At 30.1% G+C, this 22,534-nt stretch overlaps 1 protein-coding gene across 1 annotated transcript; it reads right to left on the bottom strand.

The window, feature by feature from the left end:
* Window positions 1–10,426: 10,426 nt before the first annotated feature.
* On the bottom strand, window positions 10,427–12,846 carry LOC107614555 (molybdate transporter 1-like). Its single transcript, XM_016316744.3, has 2 exons — window positions 11,756–12,846; window positions 10,427–11,355 (listed from the first exon to the last, which is right to left on the bottom strand). The coding sequence occupies exons 1-2, from the start codon at window positions 12,729–12,731 to the stop codon at window positions 10,811–10,813; spliced, it is 1,521 nt and encodes a 506-aa protein (XP_016172230.1). The 5' UTR covers window positions 12,732–12,846; the 3' UTR covers window positions 10,427–10,810.
* Window positions 12,847–22,534: the final 9,688 nt, after the last annotated feature.

Genomic DNA, 22,534 nt, shown 5'->3' with positions numbered 1-22,534 from the left:
TCTGTGTCTCAACTCAGCTATCAATCACGGCCCAGCCGCGGCAACGCTCCCCTAGCCAGCCAACCCCTTACTCAAGTAGTTTTTTCAGATTCATCCGGTTGAAGTTTTTTTTTTTATCTTTTATTGTTAAAATATTACCAAACTAGTTCTGTTGGGGAACGTTTGATTCCATTATAGGTGCTAATTTGTCCCTAATTTTTTGTTTATCCCTAATTCTTTTGATTCCATTCTAGTTCATTATTTTTTCATTTTGTTTGTCCTCTAAATTACTGTTTTGATTTTGAATGCTGGACTTGTTATATTTAATGTAGATTATTTAAAAAAAATAAAAAAAAAAGAGAGAGAGAAGGTGGGCCGGTCCGTCAACCTGTCGCTCCACCCTTTGGCGGAGTGTGGTAGCAAGTTTGGACCATATCACTTTGGCAGGACGAGCCGGCCCATCTCATTTTATGGCGGGTTTTGACGGGGTAGGGCGGGTTGGCCCGCTTTGCCTCCTCTAAACATTTATAGTAATAAATGAGATCACTTATATAAGTAATATAATATGAAATAGTTAATGTAATTGTGATCAATTATATATATTGTCCACAAATAGATTAGGAAATTATAATTTCCTAAACGTTCCCTCCTACTTTATTTTATTTAGCAATAATTGTTTTTATTTTATCTTAATCTATTATTATTTTACAAATTTAATATTGCTGGAAATTAAACAGTTAGATAATAATCAAATTACAAGTATTTTTATTAGCATTTATTGAGTTTAAAGATATGTTCGGGTGAGTTTTGTAAAAAATAAATTAAGTGAAAAATAATAGTTAAGATGAGAGATTCGGGGTAAGTATACTTGTGAGAAAAACACTTCTATTAATGGCAAAAAAGCAATACGAGAACTAATTATGAGAAATAGAGGTGGAGAACAAATGTTGAGACCTCCGCTAATGTTACAAGAGGATGAATGAGCTTTGTTTAAAGTGGACAGGAGTTGGTTAATGGTTGTTGAGTGTTTTAGTGGAACAGCCAAATGCCAAATTTTACTCGTGAGGGTGATGTATGGAAATGATGAACAATGAGAGGAAGTTTTGGGAAAGAAAAATATGAATTTTTTAGCTTCTCAACTTTAGGAATAAGAAAGGTCTAGAAGAAGGTCAAGGTGAAAGTGAAGGTGAAGGTAAAAGTAAAGGTGAAGGTGAAGGTTTTTAGAAAAGAAGCTCTCAGAAGAGGATGGAGGTGAAGGTGAAAGTAAAGGATGATCTACGGAGGTGGCTTGAGGTCCTTTTTATAGTGTAAAACCATGATGAAGAGAAAATCTATTGTCCAATGGTTTTAGTCTGATATTTGGTTTACTCTTTTTATCCCAGATATCTTTTGGTATTCCCGTGACTTTAAGTCTTTTCAACTGTTCAAAGGAGGAAGTTGATTCCCACACGTTAAACTAAAGCTCCTGACATGTGACATTAGTGAAGGGACATCTAGTTTGATTTTCTTTCAACTAGATGACGCTTTTTATACTCCAAATCCAACCAATTCACTTCCACCAATTTAGTTCCCACTGAAGAGAAATTCAACTCCTCAAAGTGTTCTTTTTGGTTCCATCCTTTTTACCCAATATCTTTAGGAGGAACTTGACTCTTGTTTGACTATGTTTGTAGATCATTCTTAAAATTATTTATGTACAAAAAATGTTTATATTTTTAGTACACAATCATAAGCCCCATGCAGTCTTTGAGGGTACAAAGTATTCCCTCAAGCTGTATTGAACTTTTTTGTACTCAACATAGCTATGATAATTTTTTTTAAATAAAATATCAACATAACATTTTTTTTTTAAAACAGATCATAACTCTAAAGAATCAAATCTCTCCTCTTTTATTTATTTATTTTTATTATAATAATATATGTATTGGTAAATGATATTCAAATATAAATATGTCTGTATAATTTGAATATGATTATGTACTCATAAAAAATGAATAAAAAATGTTATTGTGTAAATATTTTAAATATTAATAAAATAAATAAATAAATAAATAAATAAGATTAATAAATAAATATATTTATAATTTATTTGTATGTACATATATATTTATTTTTTAAAGTAGTGTATGTATATATACATAATATTATTATTATTTATTTATATATATATTTTTTTTAAATGAAGAAAGAAGGTGATTTGATTTAATATAATAATTTAATATATATATATATATATATATATATATATATATATATATATAAGGAAAAAAGAAGGGGAGAAATTCTTACCCTTTTAATTGGGCACATTTTAAATTTGAGTACCTGAATTTGGAGAGACACATAAGGAAAGAGAACACTTGGAAAGGTAGGAAAGAGTTTGTTTCTCATCATCTCTGTTAGGGCATTTTTTACACAGAATAGTATCATTACTGTTATCACCATCACCATCTAAACCCTCTGTCTTCTTCAACAATTGGGAATTTTTCTTAGGGCAAAGGACACTCCCACATTCAACTTTGCTCTGTCTTTTTACTCTGTCTTCTTACTTGGTAAGACCCTTTTTCTTCTTTTCTTGTTTTTGTCTTAACCCCTCTCAACCCCATGTATATTGGGTTGCTAATTTTGGAATTAGCTATAGGAATTCTTTGATAAAGATCTTTCACCTTACAACTTTGGATGTTATATTCTCATTTGTATATGTTTCCAATGAAATCACAAATAAAAAAAGGAAATTGAATTAAAATTATGAGCAATGTTCATTTGTAACCATAAATAGATATTTAAAAATAAAAATAATTTATTTTATTTTTTTTTTATTTTTTTTTGTTTTTTTGCAGGAGGAGGGTATGGTTTTAAGAAGAGCAGGATTTTTTACTGCTATTTTTCTTCTGCTCCCCTTTTTAGGCCAAAAAAAGAAAGTACCCATAACTTTCTTACCCTATTTATGCTCTCTCTTTTTTAGGAGCTTGGAGGATGGGACACTTCACTTTTTTGGAACTATTTTGTACTGCAAATTTCTTAAGATGCATCATTCACATCTTTTGAGTGTATGATTGCTAATGCAGTTTTTTCATGCATTGCAGGATGCTTGCAGCATAATATAACATAAACATTGGCTCTTGATAAAAAAGCCTTTTGGAATTGAAATTCTAACTTCCAAAACTTAACGTACTTGAAATTGATGAGGCCGGTGGTTGTTCTATGATCCGGGTCCAGCAGAATGCAGTGTCCGTTGGGGTGTACTTCAGAAACAATGTAAGGACCCTCCCATTTGAGAGCCCATTTTGGCAAAGACATCTTCCTCATTACTGCGTCTACTGATTTTAGTACCAGATCTCCTTCTAGGAACACCCTGGACCGAATGTGCTTGTCATAAGCTAATGCTAGTCTCCGGTAATATTCTTCCATCTTACTTTCCACAACGTCTCTTTTTTCTTCCAACTCTTGCAACTCAGCTTCACGATCCCTTGCCTTTTAGAATACGTGCCAACTCCCTACGAGTAACTCGGGTGTTCTCGTCTTTCTCTATATTCTCCGGATTCGCGAATGGAGGTGGTGAGAGGGTTCTATACCTCGTTTGATCTCTAGCCATCACGTCGAAGTGTTCCTCCCCAGTGGAGTCGCCAAGTGATTCGGGTGAGTTTTGTGAAAAATAGATTAAGTGAAAAATAATAGTTAAGATGAGAGATTCGGGGTAAGTATACTTGTGAGAAAAACACTTCTATTAATGGCAAAAAAGCAATACGAGAACTAATGATGAGAAATAGAGGTGGAGAACAAGTGTTGAGACCTCCGCTAATGTCACAAGAGAATGAATGAGCTTTGTTTAAAGTGGACAGGGGTTGGTTAATGGTTGTTGAGTGTTTTAGTGGAACAGCCAAATGCCAAATTTTACTCGTGAAGGTGATGCATGGAAATGATGAACAATGAGAGAAAGTTTGGGGAGAGAAAAAGATGAGTTTTTTAACTTCTCAGCTTTAGGAATAAGAAAGGTCTAGAAGAAGGTCAAGGTGAAAGTGAAGGTGAAGGTAAAGATAAAGGTGAAGGTGAAGGTTTTCAGAAAAGAAGCTCTCAGAAGAGGATGGAGGTGAAGGTGAAAGTAAAGGATGATCTACAGAAGTGGCTTGAGGTCCTTTTTATAGTGTAAAACCATGATGGAGAGAAAATCTATTGTCCAATGGTTTTAGTCTGATATATGGTTTACTCTTTTTTATCCCAAATATCTTTTGGTATTCCCGTGACTTTAAGTCTTTTTAACTGTTCAAAGGAGGAAGTTGATTCCCATACGTTAAACTAAAACTCCTGACATGTGACATTAGTGAAGGGACATCTAGTTTGTTTTTTTTTTTTTCAACTAGATGATGTTTTTACACTCCAAATCCAACCAATCCACTTCCACCAATTTAATTCCCACTGAAGAGAAATTCAACTCCTCAAGGTGTTCTTTTGGGTTCCATCCTTTTTACCCAATACCTTTAGGAGGAACTTGACTCTTGTTTGACCATGTTTGTAGATTATTCTTAAAATTATTTATGTACAAAAAAAATTTATATTTTTAGTACACAATCACATATCTATATTAAATTAAGCTAATTATTTTGGATAAACTAAAAAAATGTTTAGGCTGTTCACTGATTTGACTTTTTGTGTATATGTTCATTTATATCATTGACATGATTAATTTCCGGAGAGTAAATTATTAGACGGAAGTAAATTAAAGAACAATTGCAAAAGAAAATAATGAACCATTTTGACCTAATTAATATATGTAACATTAGCTTTTTGAATAAAATTTGAAGATATGATGCTTTATATTTTGGTTTTGACAAAGATATGATGCTTGAATGATTATAGTTTTTGACAATAAGGGCTAGTCCTTAACATGCCTACACAAGTTTTTATCCAAAGAAATGATGACATGACGCCATTCCAACATTGGGGATTCCCCAACAAAAAATTAACAAATTTTGCCACCAAGAGTGCTAATAATTCCTTTTCCTCTAATTTTTCAAATATTGTTTGTTTCATGAGAATGTTTTTTTTAATTATCTTATAGTTTTACTAAATTTTAATTAGATTCTTATATTTTTAATTTTTTAATTGAATTTTTATAATAAATAAAAATTTTAATTAGGTCTTTAATTAAATTTATTAGTTATAAAATAAAATAATTCTAAAATACTTATTTACAGAATATTTTACAACTCTTCCTATATATATATCAAACACAATGATGAATATTTAAAAAATATTTTGTATTTTTTTAATATAAAGCTTAGCAATAACATAATTGAAAGTTTTTATTTAGTATACAAATTCAATAACAAACTTTAAAATTATAAGTATCTAATTGAATATTTAGTAAAATTAATATAAGACCAATAATTAAGCTGTTTTTTTTTTTGTGTACTTACAATAAAAAATAATTTTATAATATTATCCAATAAAAAATTAGAAGATAAAAAAGATTATGATAGATGGTTGTGATATATAGTGGCATTATTTATTTATAACAATTTGACAATCTTTTTGTATTTTTTATTGAATGGCAAAGTAAGAGTATTTTAATATTTTTGCGCATGGAAATTAAATATAATATCGTAATTACTTGGCAAAGATAATTATTGGATGTCAATGGCAATAAAGAATAACCCTTTTTTGCTTTCACCATTCTCTCACCAAATAATGGCCTCTACCTCTAGCAAGGTTAACTTGTGATGATGGTAAAGAATAAGAATAATAATAAGGATTAAAACCTTATCATATGCTCTAATATTAGATATGGACTAAATGAAGATTAACCACATAACATGCTCATACCCATCTTTAAAAAAATTCTATTTATCTCCCACTTAATTAGCTACCACATCTTAGAGTTTCTGTTTATCCCACTTTATTTGCAATGTTGGGAAGATAAAAAAATATAAAAAAATAATAAGATAGAACACAATATCAAAAAGGAAGGAGAAAAAGAAGAAGAAAACAGTTCCTATAAAGTTTGTGCAATATAATTGATCAACAAGAAACAAAATATTCAATTGATTTAGAGAAATGCTTGTAAGAGTATGACCTACCTACACTACCAACAAGTAAAACATGGATCGTTCTTCATGCTAGATTCATTTAATTTCTACTGCCCAATGCTAGAATTTTTTTTTTCCTTTTTATTTTTATTTTAATTTTTTAAATTCAAGGGCCCTCACTCTTTCTCTTACCCAAGAGGCAAAAAGGGTTGAAAGGAGTTAAAAGCACTTGGAAAGTATTAAGCATAAAGTGAAGCTATACCATTAAATTTCAAATGTGTTACTATTTTAAAGTTTTAGTGTTAGTTTGGATTGGTTTTTTTAGTAAAAAAAAAGTATTTTTTTAAATAAAATATTTTTATTCAATTTAAAAATATTTAGATATGTCTTTTAAAAAAAATACTTTTATTAAAAATTTTTTTAAAAGCTAATAATATCTTGCTTTAAAAAAAACAAAAATGAAAGATATTTTTAATACTTAAAAATTCTTTTTAAAAAGTTTATCTAAATATGAAATAATTTTTGTCGATAAAAAAAAATACTTTTTTCAAAAACCAATTCAAATTGAGTCTTATTCTTTTAATTAGAAGTTTTAAATTCAAATTTCGAAAATAAAAAAAAAATTATTGCAAAATTTGTATCCTCAAACTTTTGTGTTGGATCATCAGATTAGTCAAATTATTAATAATATAATCCTTTAATTTCCATTTAAATTAAAAAAAAAAAAAGGTGCTACTAGCTATCTCCTATAGTCCTAACAAGGGCATATTCTCTTTACCACAATCTCCTAAACTACTTACCTATGTAACTTTAGTTTTTAAGTCACCACTTACTTCCTAAGTTTGTTCCACTACACTACTATAGTGTCCTGAAATTGGGATTCTCATGAACATCCATGTCACCATGACACATCCATTATATTTCTTTTAGAGGTAAGAATGGCCTGGAAGGGTGTAGATTTAATACTAAAGATCGAAATGCTAAGTTGCCCTTCAAAAATATATTTCATTTACCACAAAATCATTAAAATATTATATAAATTATGAATGATTTTGGATGATATATTGTCTACGATAAGAGAATACTCAAGGATCACAAAAGATTACCAATCTTAAGAAATAATAGTAATAATAAGAGTGAATACCCCATCCGGTTCGAAAGGACAACGAGGCCCCCAAGAAAAAAAAACACCCAATCCGGCCTCTGATAATTTTTTTTTGGACTGATTAGCCCCTGTGCCAAAAAAAATAACATTAATTTTTTTTTGGCACAGGGACCTCGTTGTCCTTTCGAAGTAATTATCAGGGGCCGGGTTGAGTTTTATTTTTTTGTCAGGGGCCGGGTTGGGGTTTTTTTTTGTCAGGGACTTCGTTGTCTTTCGAAGTAATTGTCAGGGGTTGATTTGGGTTTTTCTCTAATAATCACATGAAAAATTTTAACAGCTATTATATTAGCGGTTACCACAATATTTGATTTTAATACGGTGGTTATACCAACAATTGCTAGAAATCGTCGCAAATCTATTTGCCAACGTCTTAAAGATCAAGGATCCATCAAATATTGCAGAATTGTTTAGGGGCATTTTAAAACTGTCACAAAATAATTAAAAACTTATCACTAAATTGTGTATTTTTTATAGTGATACTTTTAGTTTTACCGATTGCATCTGAATTCTATATATTTATCGATACAATTTAAATTTCTTATGTTCTTTTTTCTTTTATTTTTTTTTTGTATGTTTGCTTTGTCTTCTTTTTCTTTCTTTTTTTTCTAGCCTCTTCTCTTTTTTTATTTTTTATTTTTTGCCTTTTTCTTCCTCTTGCTCTCCTTTTTCTCTTATCTCAATATATACGTTTTATTTTTTTTCTTCTCTTATTCATATTCTTTGCGTTATTTATACAAAATTTTGTATTGCTTTATATAATTATTATGACTTTTTCAAACAAACTTGTGTTAGTTTTAAGAATTTTTTTATGTTATTTTCCTTATAATTTCTGTGTTGTTTTGTGTTAGCTTTAAGAAATTTTTTTATTGGGTTAATATTAAAAAGATAACTTTATGTGAATTTATATAAAAATACTTGTTCATCTAATATTTCTTTAATACAGTATATTAAAATAGGTATCAGTAGAAATTATTCACCGCGGAGACAAAAATGAGATCTGCCAATCTCCCACAAAAATGGAGACTTGCAGCCATGAATAAATGGAGACAGTAGAGGCTAGGAAAGAGGTCTCCATCCTACGTAGACTTGTTAAATTTTATGATCTAAAATTACAGAGAAAATTATAATTTCTCAAGAGAGATGTTAAAATAATATTTTTTTATTTGTAAAATGTACATTTTTTTCTCTTATAATTTTTAAAAAATCGCTTCTTTAATTTATTTTAAATTTTTTGTGTTGACTAATGTTAACTTTACCCATTTTAAAAAAATTATAAAAATATCTTTTAGCAAAATTTTATTTTCTTTTGTGATTAAATTTTGTTTATTAAAATATCTTTTAACAAATTATTTTTTATTAATTAAATTGTATTTTTATTACTAAAATCTTTTTTAAAAAAATTAATGATAAATTATTTTTTTATAAATAACAAATTATTTTTTTAATGATCAAATTATTTTTTTCAAAAACACAAATCACAGTCACCTTTATTTTTGAAAATTGTCCTTGAAAGATTCATGCTTCTCCTTTTTCAGATAGCTTTCTTTTTAAATTTTTCTAAATTTTTTTTTTAAAATGTTTTGGTATAAATACAATTTAATCAATAGAAAAATAATTTGTTAAAGGGTATTTCGAAAACAAAATTTAATCACAAAAAATAAAATATTTGCTAAAGAGTATTTTTTATAAAAATAATTTATTTTTTCTTGAAAAATAGATAAAATTAACATTAATTAACACAAAAATTTAAAATGGATTAAAAATAATTTTTTTTTAAATTATAAAGGAGCGGAGTGTATATTTTACAAATAGAGAGGAAGAGATTATTATTTTAACATCTCTCAAGAGAAAAAAATTTCTCAAAATTATAATATAATAATCGATTCTATTTATATAAGAATTTAAAATTAGAATTTTAATTATTATTGGTTTTATTAATGAGATCTAGGCAATGTTATAGAAGTGTGATAGTCATAGACAATACAGGAATAATTTTATATGTTAAAATAGTTTGATCGTGAAATAATATGGATGGATTTTTATATTGTATTTTAAGTTTATGTTGTGTTAAATAATTATCTTTTAAGAAATTATTTTTTTAGAATTTTATTAAGAAATTTTTTAGAGCGGCATTTGGGTAGGGTTTTTTTTTTGTGACTATATATTTGGGTAGTTAATTAGTCTGCCAATATATAAAAAGATTTAGAGAAATAATTTTTTAACTATTTTATTTTATACATTTTTTATTATATAAAAACAAATTTATTATCCTCTATTACTTGTTATCAATCAATTTTAATATTAAAAACTGAAGATATATAAAAGTAATACATATATAATTACTGAAAGATATAAATATTAAAGCATCAGTAAAATTTATTATTTTTTTGTCAGCAGTTAATTATTAATTTAAAAATATAAATTAAAAATATATTATTGAATTGTTAGACTAAATAAATTAGACTAATGACTAAAAAGACTGATCGAAAACAATAAATTCTAATTCATGATTGTCAATAAAAAAGGAAAAGAAAAAAAAAAAAAAAAACTGATTCGATCTTCTATTTCATTACACCAACTCCTAATAGATAGTAGTGCTTTCACACAAGGAAAAACAGAGAAGACACACAAAAAAAACCCTCCAATCAATGAATTGCTTATATGACATCAAGTATACTTATTGTTACTTAAAAGAAAATGCAGATTCTTGAGGATTAGCTATCTTAATGTATTGTCCTTCCTTATAAGCAATAAAATTCTTTTACATTCTCCTTTGTCCTTTCTATAGCATTGAGATCTCTGTAGCCATTAGTTTGTCCCTTGTCAAACTCAAACTATCATTCATTCAAGCATCAATTCTTCCAAAAATTCTATTCCAAAAGTAGAATTTGTTCTGATCTCATGATTCACTTAGAATGGGAAAATAGCATTTTCTTTTCTAATTTTTGCTACTTTAATGTCATGTATAAAAGCAATATTCCAACCACAGACATCATGAACAATACACCCAATTAAGTCAATATTTATTAAGGCTTTGTGAAATAATTAAACCATATCAATTTTTTTAATAAAGCTTTTATTAGATAAACATTCTTTTTTAAGTTATCACCTTTCAATTCTGATGTGATTTATGTATCTCTAAAATCTCTTGATTTCGATGCGTAAATAACCCAAACTTTTTTTATTAAATAATATAGTAACAAACATTACATTGTACATATCACTTTAACATGGAATCATGTACTCAAGCCACAGTACGGAAACAAAAGCGTACAACAATTGAAGTTCATACAAATCACCTTGTACAGATACATCGTACAAATACAAACAAAAAAAAAACATAAAGAAAACACTATAAATAAGTAATTACACTTATAATTAATTGTAAATACTATTTTCGATCCTAACCATTTGTTTAAAGGACAAAGTATTTTTTAATAATTTAAAATTTTTTAAATAATATCCAACTATGGTGTCTAAGTGATTCCTGAAACATCAACAGGTCACCGTCGTTTAGACCAATCACTTAAATAGTTGGGATTAATTTAAAATTTTTGAATTGTAAAGAGGCGTTTTGTCCGTTGAACATATGGTTAATTAAGCACTAGATGATAATCTGTGACTTAATTAGTTAAATTATTGTTCAAAGGCGAGGGCTTCCGCGCAACCAAAAACTAGAAAGTGGTTTACCCTTTGTCCAATCTCTAAGCCTAAGAATAAGAAAAACAAGCATTCCAGAAAGGAATCCAAGAGCAGCACTTGATCCAACAAGTGAAACAGCTGTGCAAATAAGCATCACAAAGGAATCTTGTTTGTTCTTCATATCCCTTGAAGCCATTGCAAGTTCAATCCCTGCAAATAAAAGCAAAACTCCCAAGATTCCCACTGGGAATTGATTGAATATATGGGCCAATGAACTTCCCAAAACAAAACCCAAAACCAATTTTGCTGCTCCAAGAATTGCCACACACCCTCCACTCCTCCCTCCAAATTTGTATTGCCCTGCTAAGCCACCAGCACCGTGGCAACATGGCATGGCACCAAACCACCCTCCGGCTAGGTTCATGAGCCCCACCGTCACCGACAGCGACGTCGCCGAGAAGTCTTTTCCCGGGAACAAGTCCGAAGTCAGCTTGCAAACCGCGATCACTGAGTTTAGAATTGACAAGGGAAGCTGAGGAATCGTACCTGTAAATTATTGCACAAAGTACTATTAGATTAAAATAATGGTGAATGCTATGTGATGTCTATTTACAAAAAAGTTAAAAATTAATATTTAATTTAAAAGATATAACATAACTAACTTTTAAAAAATCAAAACTTACCAAAAAAAAGCAAGTTAGATAAAATTTATGCAACTACTCATTGACACGAATACATGATAGAATTATGCCTCATTTTGACAGATCAAGATTAATACGTTAAGGAATGGAGTTTCATTCAAAAATTTATTTTTGGCCAATAAATTGCTGTGTACAGTATAAAATTCTAACTCCCAACACTTATTTGAGCGGACCAAACTAACCCAAGTTGATTAATGGACAACAATATTTGTTGCAAATTAAACATGAATATAAATTAGTTGTACCTTTTACGAAACCTTCCTTCCAAGCATGCTTAGTAAACTTGACAACTTCAATTGAAGAAGGTCCTAACTTAATCTCGCGAACAACTTGGGGTCTTCTCACAAAGGCTAAAATCACACCCAAAACAAACACAATAAACGCAGAAGGCAAAGAAAACACAACGTTCTTCACTCTTCTCCCAATTCTACTCGTTCTTCCTTCGTCACTATCATCACCAACAACAACAATTACGCTAGCATTGCTATCAAAATTACTATTACTATTACGTTCACTTTCAACATCACCACCACCAACGCCACCACCGCAACTACGATCTTTGTCACCGGCGCCGTTGACAACAACAATGAAACAAACACAAGCAATGGCCAAAACTAATCCATCAAAACCAAGCCAGTTTCTTTCCTCTAAAGATTTCGATTTTGGCAAATCTTGGACCTTCCTCACGTATTTGACAGCTGTCAAAGCGAAGGAAAGTCCTTGTGCCAGCTGGATACCCCTCACGACGCTGAGCGGAATGAGGGTGTATGCCAGTTGCATAAGGCCGGTCAGGCCTAGTACAAGCAACACGGCTCCGGTTAGGATCCCGGAGGCCATGATCTCCGGGACGGAGAAGGTGGGATCGGCGAGGGCAACGGCGGCAATGGACTTCATGGGCTGGACGGGCATAGGGACACCGTAGATTGCACCGGTGACGATGTTGTAGATTCCGGTGAAGATGAGGGTGGTGCCGAGGTTAAGGTTTCGAGACAAGGTGAGGGCGAGGACGATGGGGATGTAGGTGCCAAGGTCGCCCATGGCGCCGTTAAGCTCCGCCCATTTAGAACGTAGGACAAGGTTAGTTTTGACTTTTTGCATGGCGATGAAAGCTGGCCCTGAAGATGAAGGGTTGTTTGTGTTTGAGATTGGGGTTGCATTTGCGATCTGGGGTGCTTCAGGGTCTATAGTTGAGATTGGATTAGGAGGGATTGGTAATGCCATGGAAGAAGAAGAAGATAGTTCTTTTGGGAATAAGGGAATTATGAGAATCTGATGGGAGTGATAGTAGTTAGTTGAAGAAGTAGTAGGGTTTGTAACTTGTAAGTGTAGGATGGGAAATGGTAATCTTTTCTTTATATAGATTCTCCAAGTCAATATTGAGTAGGACGGGTTTCTTTTTTTTTTTTTTTTTAATAACTACAAAAGGAATTTTGGAATTTCGTGAATTCCGTTAAATTTTGTTGGGTTAGATTCTACAAATTAGGGAAGAAAAGAATGTCACTAAAAGATTTAATAATCTTTCATAAAAATAATTCAAAAACTAGAAGAACAAAAATACACTTACAAAATAAAAAAAAATGACAAAACTATTTACTTCATATCGAGACGTTTTTGTCATGTTTTTAAGTTTTTGATGATATTTTTTGTTATTTTCATCTTTTAAGTTATTTTTGTTCGAAACTCAATCATTAAAAAATATTTGATAGTTTACTACTCATTCTTTTTATAGCATCAAAATTTAGATAGATTTAGTCATTTAGGGTAGGTTTAATTTGATAAAGTTTATTAGGGAGGTGCTTATATTTTTTAAAAATATAAATATTTAAACAGCTTAATTTTGTAAATAAAAAATTATATATTTATATTTATATTTTTAGTTTGTACTTTTTTAAATAAAAAGTCTCATATGAGTATATAATCTTATATATATTATTAATGAGGTAATATTAAAAGAATAAATTTTTATATACAAGTTAATTAATCAAATAAGTTCAATAAGTCATTTACACTCATACATACACGTTTTTTTTTTTTTGTGCTTCTGCTGCACACGTTTTTATTTTTTTTCTTTTGTTATCGTCATCACTAACACCACCTCCTCCTCCTCTTCCTCTTTCTTTTTTCATTAGAATTTCTTCTCCTTCTTTCTTTTTCTCCTTTTCCTCCACCATCTTCATCATCATGATCATCATTGTTATAGTCATCATCTTCTTCTTCTTATACGTATTGCCGTTATTGTTATTGTTATTATTATTGTTATCGTAGATTTTTACCATATTGATGACATTTTCTGATCCAAAATTGATTTGGATGTGTTTTTGTCGATAATTTAGTGTTCTGAATCTGAATTATTATTGTGATGAATCTGTTCTATTCTAGTTTCGATGTATTTTGGAAAACTTTCGGTGTATTTTAGAAAATTTTCAGTGTATTTGTATTCTGATAAATTTTGTATAATTCAAAACTCTTCCTCTTCCTCCTCCTCATTTTCTGCTAGTGCTACTTCTTTTTCATCATCATCATCATCATCTTCTTTTTTTTTTTTCTTATTCATCTTTTTCTTGTTTTACCTTCTCAATTTTCTTCTTATTACTTTCTCTCTTAATAAGAATAAAAACAAAAAAAAAATCAAATAAAGAAGAAGAAAAAATACATAATGATGCAAAATCATTTAGAAGACGATGAACCTACATTCATTTAACTAAAAAAAGAAAGAAATAAGAAAAAAAAGAAGAAAAAAATGCATTAAAAGAAATATTTTTGTGCATTTGTAGCAAATTTTTTGTGTAAGTTTTGAATTTGAATTATTATTATTATGATGAATCTATTCCATTCTCGTTACGGTGTATTTTGGAAAACTTTCAGTGTATTTTAAAAATTTTTCGGTGTATTTGTATTATGATAAGTTCTGTATAATTTAAAACTCTTCCTCTCTCTTCTCCTCCTCATCTTCTGCTACTTCTTCTTTTTCTTCTTCTTCTTCATATTCTTAATTTATTTTCTTATAATTTTTTTTGGAGAAAAAAATCAAACAAAAAAAATACATAATATTGCAAAATCAATAGAAAGAGGAGGAAGAAAAAAATACAGCAACAACAGCAGTAATAAAAAGAACGACGATGAGGATGAAACACGCGAAGAAAATGGAGGAGGAACGCAAAGAAGAAGGAGAAGGAGGAGGAGGAATGTGGGATACAAACGTTGGAGAAGGAACGCAAAGAAAAAAGGCGTGATTTCACACAAAAGTTGGTGTTGTCGGGTTAGGGTTAACTTGTTTGGATTTGTTTGCCAAAAAAACTTGTATGTGTAGCGGGACTGATACCAAAATCATAGTTATCAGAATCGAACTAGTAATTAATTCGGTCAAATGATTGGATTGTTAATTAATTGAGTCAACCGTTAGATTATTGGTTGAACTGACTATAATTAAATAACTATATAAAATTATATTTTATTATTTTTATAATATGTATTTTAATTTTATTTTATATTAAAATTAGCTATTACTTTTAAGTAGGGGTGTTCAAGATCCGGTCTGGTCCGAAATCTGCCCGAGGTATATTTTGTCGGGTTTGGATTTGTCATTTTTTGTCTGGTGCTATTTTTGGATCAGATTCGAGTTATGTTTCGGGTCATCCTGGACAATTTGAAGTTGTTTTTTTACAATAAAAATATATATTTTAGAGTGAAATTAGTAATGTTATATTATATTTTTATACTTTAATTAATATCTTTTATATTATATGGTATTATTTTTGTTTTAAAATAATTTATTTTGATATAAATATGATATAATATTTATTAAATTTAATTTTTTAAAAAAAAATTATTATTTTTTATATATAAAATTTTTAAATTTGTATATACTAATTTTACATCGAGTCAACTCAGTTTAACCTGATTTATTTTGAATAACTTTTGGATTGGGTCAAAATAGACCTGGTAACCTTCTTAGAATTGGATATAGGTCTATTTAAATCCGGTCTAACCCAACCCATAAACACTCTTACTTTTGAGTTTTAATAATTCATTAAATAATTTATATCTATTATATAATTAAGTATTCATTAAAAAATTATATAATTATAGAAAATAAAAATATATTAAGTTTAACGGGAAAGATTCCTCAGCAGCCTACTTTTGTTGTTCTGATTGTTGTGTTGGTGCTTCTTTGCATGACTGCTATTGCAGTTTCAAGGGGATGCTGCATTAAACAGAAAACAGTTCAATAAAATCCCTAAACCCTGAAGATACTAATTATCAAGTGAATGAAAATCAAGAAGCTCACTGAGCCGAACAACATTCATGTGGTGAATAAATAGTTTTAAACTTACATATTATTAGAAGTTTGTTATGTTTGACTTTTCGGAGGGACATAAATAGAGTCATCTTTTAGCAACTCTTCCTTACGAGAACTTGGAAGAGACAACGCAAGAGGAGCTCTAAGGAATGTAAACAAGGAAGTAGTTAATGTTGAATAATTAGAATTAGTTTTGAGAAATGGAAATCTGCACATTGAAAAACTCACATTTTCAAAAGTTCAGAACGAGTTTCTTCTCGAGCCTCAATGATTTGTACCTCAGAATCAGGTGTAGTGCTAGTGACATTTAAACACGTTTTTCGTGTGATTAATTAAACAAAAATTATTACCAAAATATACAAGAGTAATATAAATATTTTCACTTACATTGGTGGAGTTTTAAAACTCTTTCTTGGATAGATTTTCTTTTTTCTAAAATATTTTACCGCGCTTTTCGGGGTATTTTTCCTAAAAAAATATAAAAAATTAAAATTAGAAACCAAGATTAAAAGCAGAGGTCTAAAAATACATGAAATTCATTTTTGGAAACCACTGAACCGAAAGTAAAGACTGCAATGAACCAATTTACCTAGTATTGTCCGGGTCATTTACAAACGGTGTGGAGCTTGCCTAAGTTTGTAAGAGAGGTTTGCTACCGAAATTTACAGTCGACAGTCTAAGCAAGATAAATAAATATTAGTAATTGAATCCAGAGGAATTAGAAAAGGTTATAGAAAAAGTTAGCAAAGAAAAAAATAACTCGGTATAAGAAGCCGAATCTTACGTCTCAGAGAAATCATTTTGTGCCTCCGTCGAGTCAAACCGATCCGGAGCAGCGTTTGCTGTTTGAGCTCCATCATTTCTTTTCTTTGATCTCTTTTCTGTTATCGTCTCCAACGCTTGTCTTTTTCTTTCTGCAACGCTGTCTTCTACTTGTTCAGATCTAAAAGTTCATAAAATAAGTATCAAGGAACTTAAAACGAAAGCATCAATAAAGGAAAAGAAAATATGATTCGAGAAACTTCTTTTCAGATTTGGTTTGTTTTTTTGCCACCCTTTGCAGTTGTTTTCTTTTTACTATGGGTGTTTTTTCGATTTCTTTTTCTCTGCAACACAGACAAACACATTGAATTTATACCAGAGAAAAATATAAGTAAGAAAAAGACACTAACAATCAAGTGAACAAAACTGACAGACTCCACCGAACCGAAAGCAATTCATATGTTGAACAAAACGTGATACTCATTCAATCATAAAAAAAAATTTCTGGATTAAACCAGATGAATATCATACATCATACAATCATATAAATGAACATCACCCAATACTTACTAGCTTTCAGATTTGCTTGTGCCCTCTGAATCTGTCGACACAGGCTTGCTTTTTTTGCTTTATTTTTTAACCACCTTCTATGGTTGTTTTCTTTTCTTTGTGCCAGTTTTTTCAATTTCTTCTTCTCTGTAATACATAAGAACAAGCGTATAAGAACAACTTTAAGCAAATACAAGCTAAATGAAATCAATATGAAGATCAAACTTACTGGTTTTCAGATTCACTTTTGCTTTCTGATTCCATGGGATTGCTTTCAGTTTCACTTGTTGTTTCTGAATCCGTCTCAACAAGCTTTTGTTTTTTAACCACCCTCTTTTGTCTTGTTCTCTTTGCTGGTGGTGTTTTGTCGGTTTCAGATTCAGATTCAGATTCAAAAAATCTTTCTTCTTCCGAAGAAGAATCCAGATCAACAATTTTCTTTTTTTTCTTTCTTTCCTTTTTCTTTCTTCTCTAACTTCTTTGTTTTTATTTTTTCCTTCTTTATTTGCTTTCTGTACAAAAGTCTCTAAAATAGAAACTTATTTAATGAGAAATACAGTAACAATCAGCTGAATCAACATGAGCCACCCACTGAATCGAGAAAGATTTTATGGTGAATAAAACGTGACAAACATTTAATCATCAAGAAAAATATTTTTGAATGCACAAGTATTCAAATGAACACAATAACAATAAGATGAACCAAAGGGAGCAAGCCCACCGAACCGAACAAGAGTCATATGGTGAATAAAACGTGACAAAAGTTAATCATCAAGAAAAATGTTTTTGAATGCACAAGTATTCAAATGAACACAATAACAATCAGGTGAATCAAAGAGAGCAAGCCCCCGAATCGAACAAGATTCATATGGTGAATAAAACGTGACAAACATTTAATCATAAAGAAAAATGTTTCTGTATGCACAAGGATTCAAATAAACACACTAACAATTGCAAGTAGGAGGAATAAATTAATTATAACCTAAAACACAAGCTTATTTAGTTAGTAGAGTGTTTTAGAAACATTTGAAACGAAATTTTAGGGAAAATTTTTTGTTTAATTTACCAATGTGTCTGTTGCTTCCTCTGAAATCCGGTTGAGCATCATTTGCTTTGTCTAATTGGCCACCCACGCTGCCGGGGGAGCATCATGTCTGAATGGGTTATGGAACTTAGTTTCATGGAAGTATATCAGCATCAAAACAAAAACATAGCCGTCAACGGACTGTTTATTTCCTTTTCTCTTGTTTTCGATTCCTTTTCTCAAGAAGCTGAGCACATGTTTTGCCCAATCCCACTCTCGGATGTTGTCCACATGAAAGATAGGTGGCTTATGGATTGGGGAGGCTATGCTTACCGTCGTCGGCAGCAAGAAACACTTTTGTACGAAGATGACAAAAGTCCTCTTGAATTTTTTCCAGTTCTCCTCTCCTTCAACACTCATATCCAGCACAGACCTTGTCATTCGGATTCAGTTTTCTGTAATCAACCTTTTCAGCAAAACGATTTTCTACAATATTTTAATAGCAACAAATCAGCCAAAAAGGTTCAGTTTAATTTTTTGTACACCAACGAACCGAAAATAAGCAGGGAAGTGAAAAGTGTATTATCGTCGTTACTTATACCCAGTGCAGCTGCTACCTTGCAAGGAGTGATGTATATATTCCCATGGAGAGTTTTTAGGTATCCATGATACTCATTATAGCAATTAATCAATTCTCTCAAGAAAGTGTGAGAGACATTCATTTATGGGACATGTGCTAGGGCACCGAATCCCATTTCTTCAACTATATATTTCTTTTATTGACTCATATTCTTGAACACTGTTGCTATTGCCTTTGTTTGGCATCTGCAATCATGAGTTTTCTGCAATTTTTGAAACAGAATGTGATGGTATATTTATAATACAAAATAGATGTTATTCGAATGAAAGCGGATAAATATATTTAATGTGCTTACGTTATAGTGTGGCTTCTCCTTCTTTGTCACTATTGTCTTGTTGTGTTTTGCTGTAATGAAAAAAATTGGTCAATACTTCACTCAATACACCAACAAGCACAAGCATGCATATCTTAATCAAATCAATTAAAATGTCCCAGCCCACTGAACCAAACCCCCTTGATGCACTGAATAAAACATGATAAATAATGAAACAGCTAGAAATGCATTGATGTATGCAATCAGAATAACCATAAATCCCGAACACAGTAAATATCAAGTGAATGAAAATTACCAAGACCACCGAACCGAACAACATTCATGTGGTGAATAAATCGTTATAAACTTTCAATCATCATCAAGACTAGTATTTCTCCATTCAAAAGAAGTCAACTCAACAGAGTAACAACCAAGTTGAAATTAACATACACTATCTACTCACATACATTATCCACTGAACTGAATAAAAATAAGAACAAATTTCATTCAAAATCCTAGTTACATTGTAAAAATGCAATTAGAATAAACCCTAAACCCTGAACACACTAAATATCAAGTGAATGAGAACCACCAAGCCCACCGAACCGAACACAATTCATATGGTGAACAAATCGTTATAAAATTTCAATCATCAAGAATAGTATTTGTTCATGCAATAAAAGTCAACTGAACAGAGTAACAACCAAGTTCAAACCCCTAGTTACACTATCCACTGGATTGAGTGAAAATAAGAACAAATTTCATTCAAGGCCCTAGTTATACCGTAAAAATACAATCAGAATAAACCATAAACCCTGAACACATTGAATATCAAGTACTTGAAATTCAATAAGGCCACCGAACCGAACATAATTCATGTGGTGAATAAATCGTTATAAGCTTTCTATCATCAAGAATAGTATTTGTCTATGCAATAGAAGTCAACTGAACAGAGTAACAACCAAGTTCAAAACCCTAGTTACACTATTCACTGAACTGAATGAAAATAAGAACAAATTTCATTCAAAACCCTAGTAACTATAAAAATACAATCAAAATAAACCCTAAACCCTGAACACACTAAATATTAAGTGAATGAGAATCACCAAGCCCACGAACCGAACACAATTCATGTCGTGAATAAATCGTTATAAACTTTCAATCATCAAGAATAGTATTTGTCCATATAATAGAAGTCAACTGAACAGAGTAATAACCAAGTTCAAACCCCTAGTTACACTATCCACTGAACTGAATGAAAATAAGAACAAATTTCATTCAAGATCCTAGTTATACTGTAAAAATATAATCAGGATAAACCATAAACCCTGAACACACTGAATATCAAGTACTTGAAAATCAATAAGGCCACCGAACCAAACACAATTCATGTGGTGAATAAATCATTATAAGCTTTCTATTATCATGAATAGTATTTCATAACCTTTCAATCATCAAGAATAATATTTCTCTATGCAAAAGAAGAATTTAACAGAGTAACAATCAAGTTCAGAGCGCTAGTTACACTATCCACTGAATTGTATGAAAATAAGAATAAATTTTATTCAAAACCCTAGTTACACTGTAAAAATGCAATCAGAATACGTCGATCTACTAAACGAAGCAAATCAATCCAGTAAACCTAAAATGCAACTAGGAGAAACGCTACATTGCAAAGATTTCAAATGAACAGTAGTTTTTCTCATACCTTTGTCAGTCTCTATTGCTGTTTTCGTTCGTTTTTGCTTGTTTCTTGCGAAATCTTCTCGCAATTCTTCTCTAGTAGTGGTTTTTGCAGAGAATGTGAATGAAGTTTGAGTGATTTTGAGAGAGATTCGAAGAGAAGGAGTGGTTTTGTGTAGTGATTTCGTGTTGAGGAAGAAGTAACGTTTTTTTCATAATGAGCGCGAAAAAAGCAAGAGGCATTTCGTGTCTTTGGCACGTGGAATCACGAGGTGAGTGGATTTGGACTTGGGCCAACTTAGATACATGGATACATGGATGTGTAGTATGACTGTATTTTTATATTAGAAAAAATGTTAAAAGACAAAATAAAAAAAATACAACCGAAAAATTCTATAATTAAAATAATCATGTTAAATTACTTGAAATACCTAAACCAGTATGGACTGATCCTAAAAGGCAATGTTGAAAATTGACGTCACCAACTAACCCTACCACTCACGATTGTCTAATATAATGTTGAGGATCAGCATTACATGTAAAAATATAATGTCACCCTCCTCAGTTTTCTGCACACAAATACCATTAATGTCCCATCAAAGCACCTTAGTTTCTTTGTCACCATTAATGTGCTATTGTCCGAATAATGCTCTACATCCAATATTAACTTGAATATATTCTCATCTTCCTCGTTGCCCCCACCATATAAAATACTACTTAAGCTTCACAATGATATATAATAATGGTAATGTTTTCTTTTATTTTATTAAAAAAAAATCTTTCTAAAGCAGTGTGTTAACTGTGTATAGACATATTGTTACTACATGGATAATGGACTTGAATGTTGAGAGATGTGGGTTGAGTTGTGAAGTAGTATTTATATTGGAATATACTTAAGATAGAAAAGGATGAACTAAATAAAAGAGAAAAATACAAATAGAGATATAGAGAGAAGAGAATCTAAAGACATTCAATAAATTTCAGAACGAGTATTACAATTCAAATTTCTTATATTTATACCATTAATTTTTATCTTCTTGGTAAAACTATTATCTTCTATAGTAACTGGCTTAAGCATAATACTAGTAATTGGAGTATCTTAAACTACTTGGGTTCATACACGTTGCAATTTGCAGCAAAACCCTAAAAATACATGACGTATCTATACAAATTTTTATACGGTTTAATTTGGATGCACTAACAATACAAAACTATTTTATATTATTAAAATTAAATTTATTTTTATACTTAAGTTTTAGTCTGGATATTAAAGACCACATACATATAGTACGTGATAAGGTCTTAGCATACCCAAAATATGGTGACAATAATAGTAAAAAAACAAAAATATAAATAAACAATTCTTAATCAATTAATTTTAAATAATTACAATTAATAATTATTAATTTTATATATTTAAAAGATAAAATTTAAATAATCATTAATTAATATAAAATATAGTTTAAAAATATTTGTTGATTTATTATTAATTAAATTCTTATTAATTACCTAATAAAATTATAGTAAAATTCATGTATAATTATTTTTACGTTAAAAATTACAAAATAATAATTTTCTCAAATATATATATAAAATTATTTAATAATTTTTAACTATCAATTTAACGTTACAACTACATACAAATTTCTACCGAAAATAATTACCATTTTGGAAGTTATCAAGATAACCGCCAAGAGATGGAACATCAGGAAATTGTCTTGTGGCGGTGGCTAGTGGTGGCTGGTGGAGATGTACTATGCATCTTATGCTGTGGAGATAGCCAAAAGGTTCCAAGAGAAAAAAAATACAAAAT

This window comes from Arachis ipaensis, chromosome B8 (assembly GCF_059453495.1).
Source record: "Arachis ipaensis isolate K30076 ecotype BB chromosome B8, ASM5945349v1, whole genome shotgun sequence".
Lineage (NCBI taxonomy): Eukaryota > Viridiplantae > Streptophyta > Magnoliopsida > Fabales > Fabaceae > Arachis > Arachis ipaensis.
The sequence above is the reverse complement of the archived record's forward strand: the minus strand, read 5'-3'. Positions and strand labels throughout refer to the sequence as shown.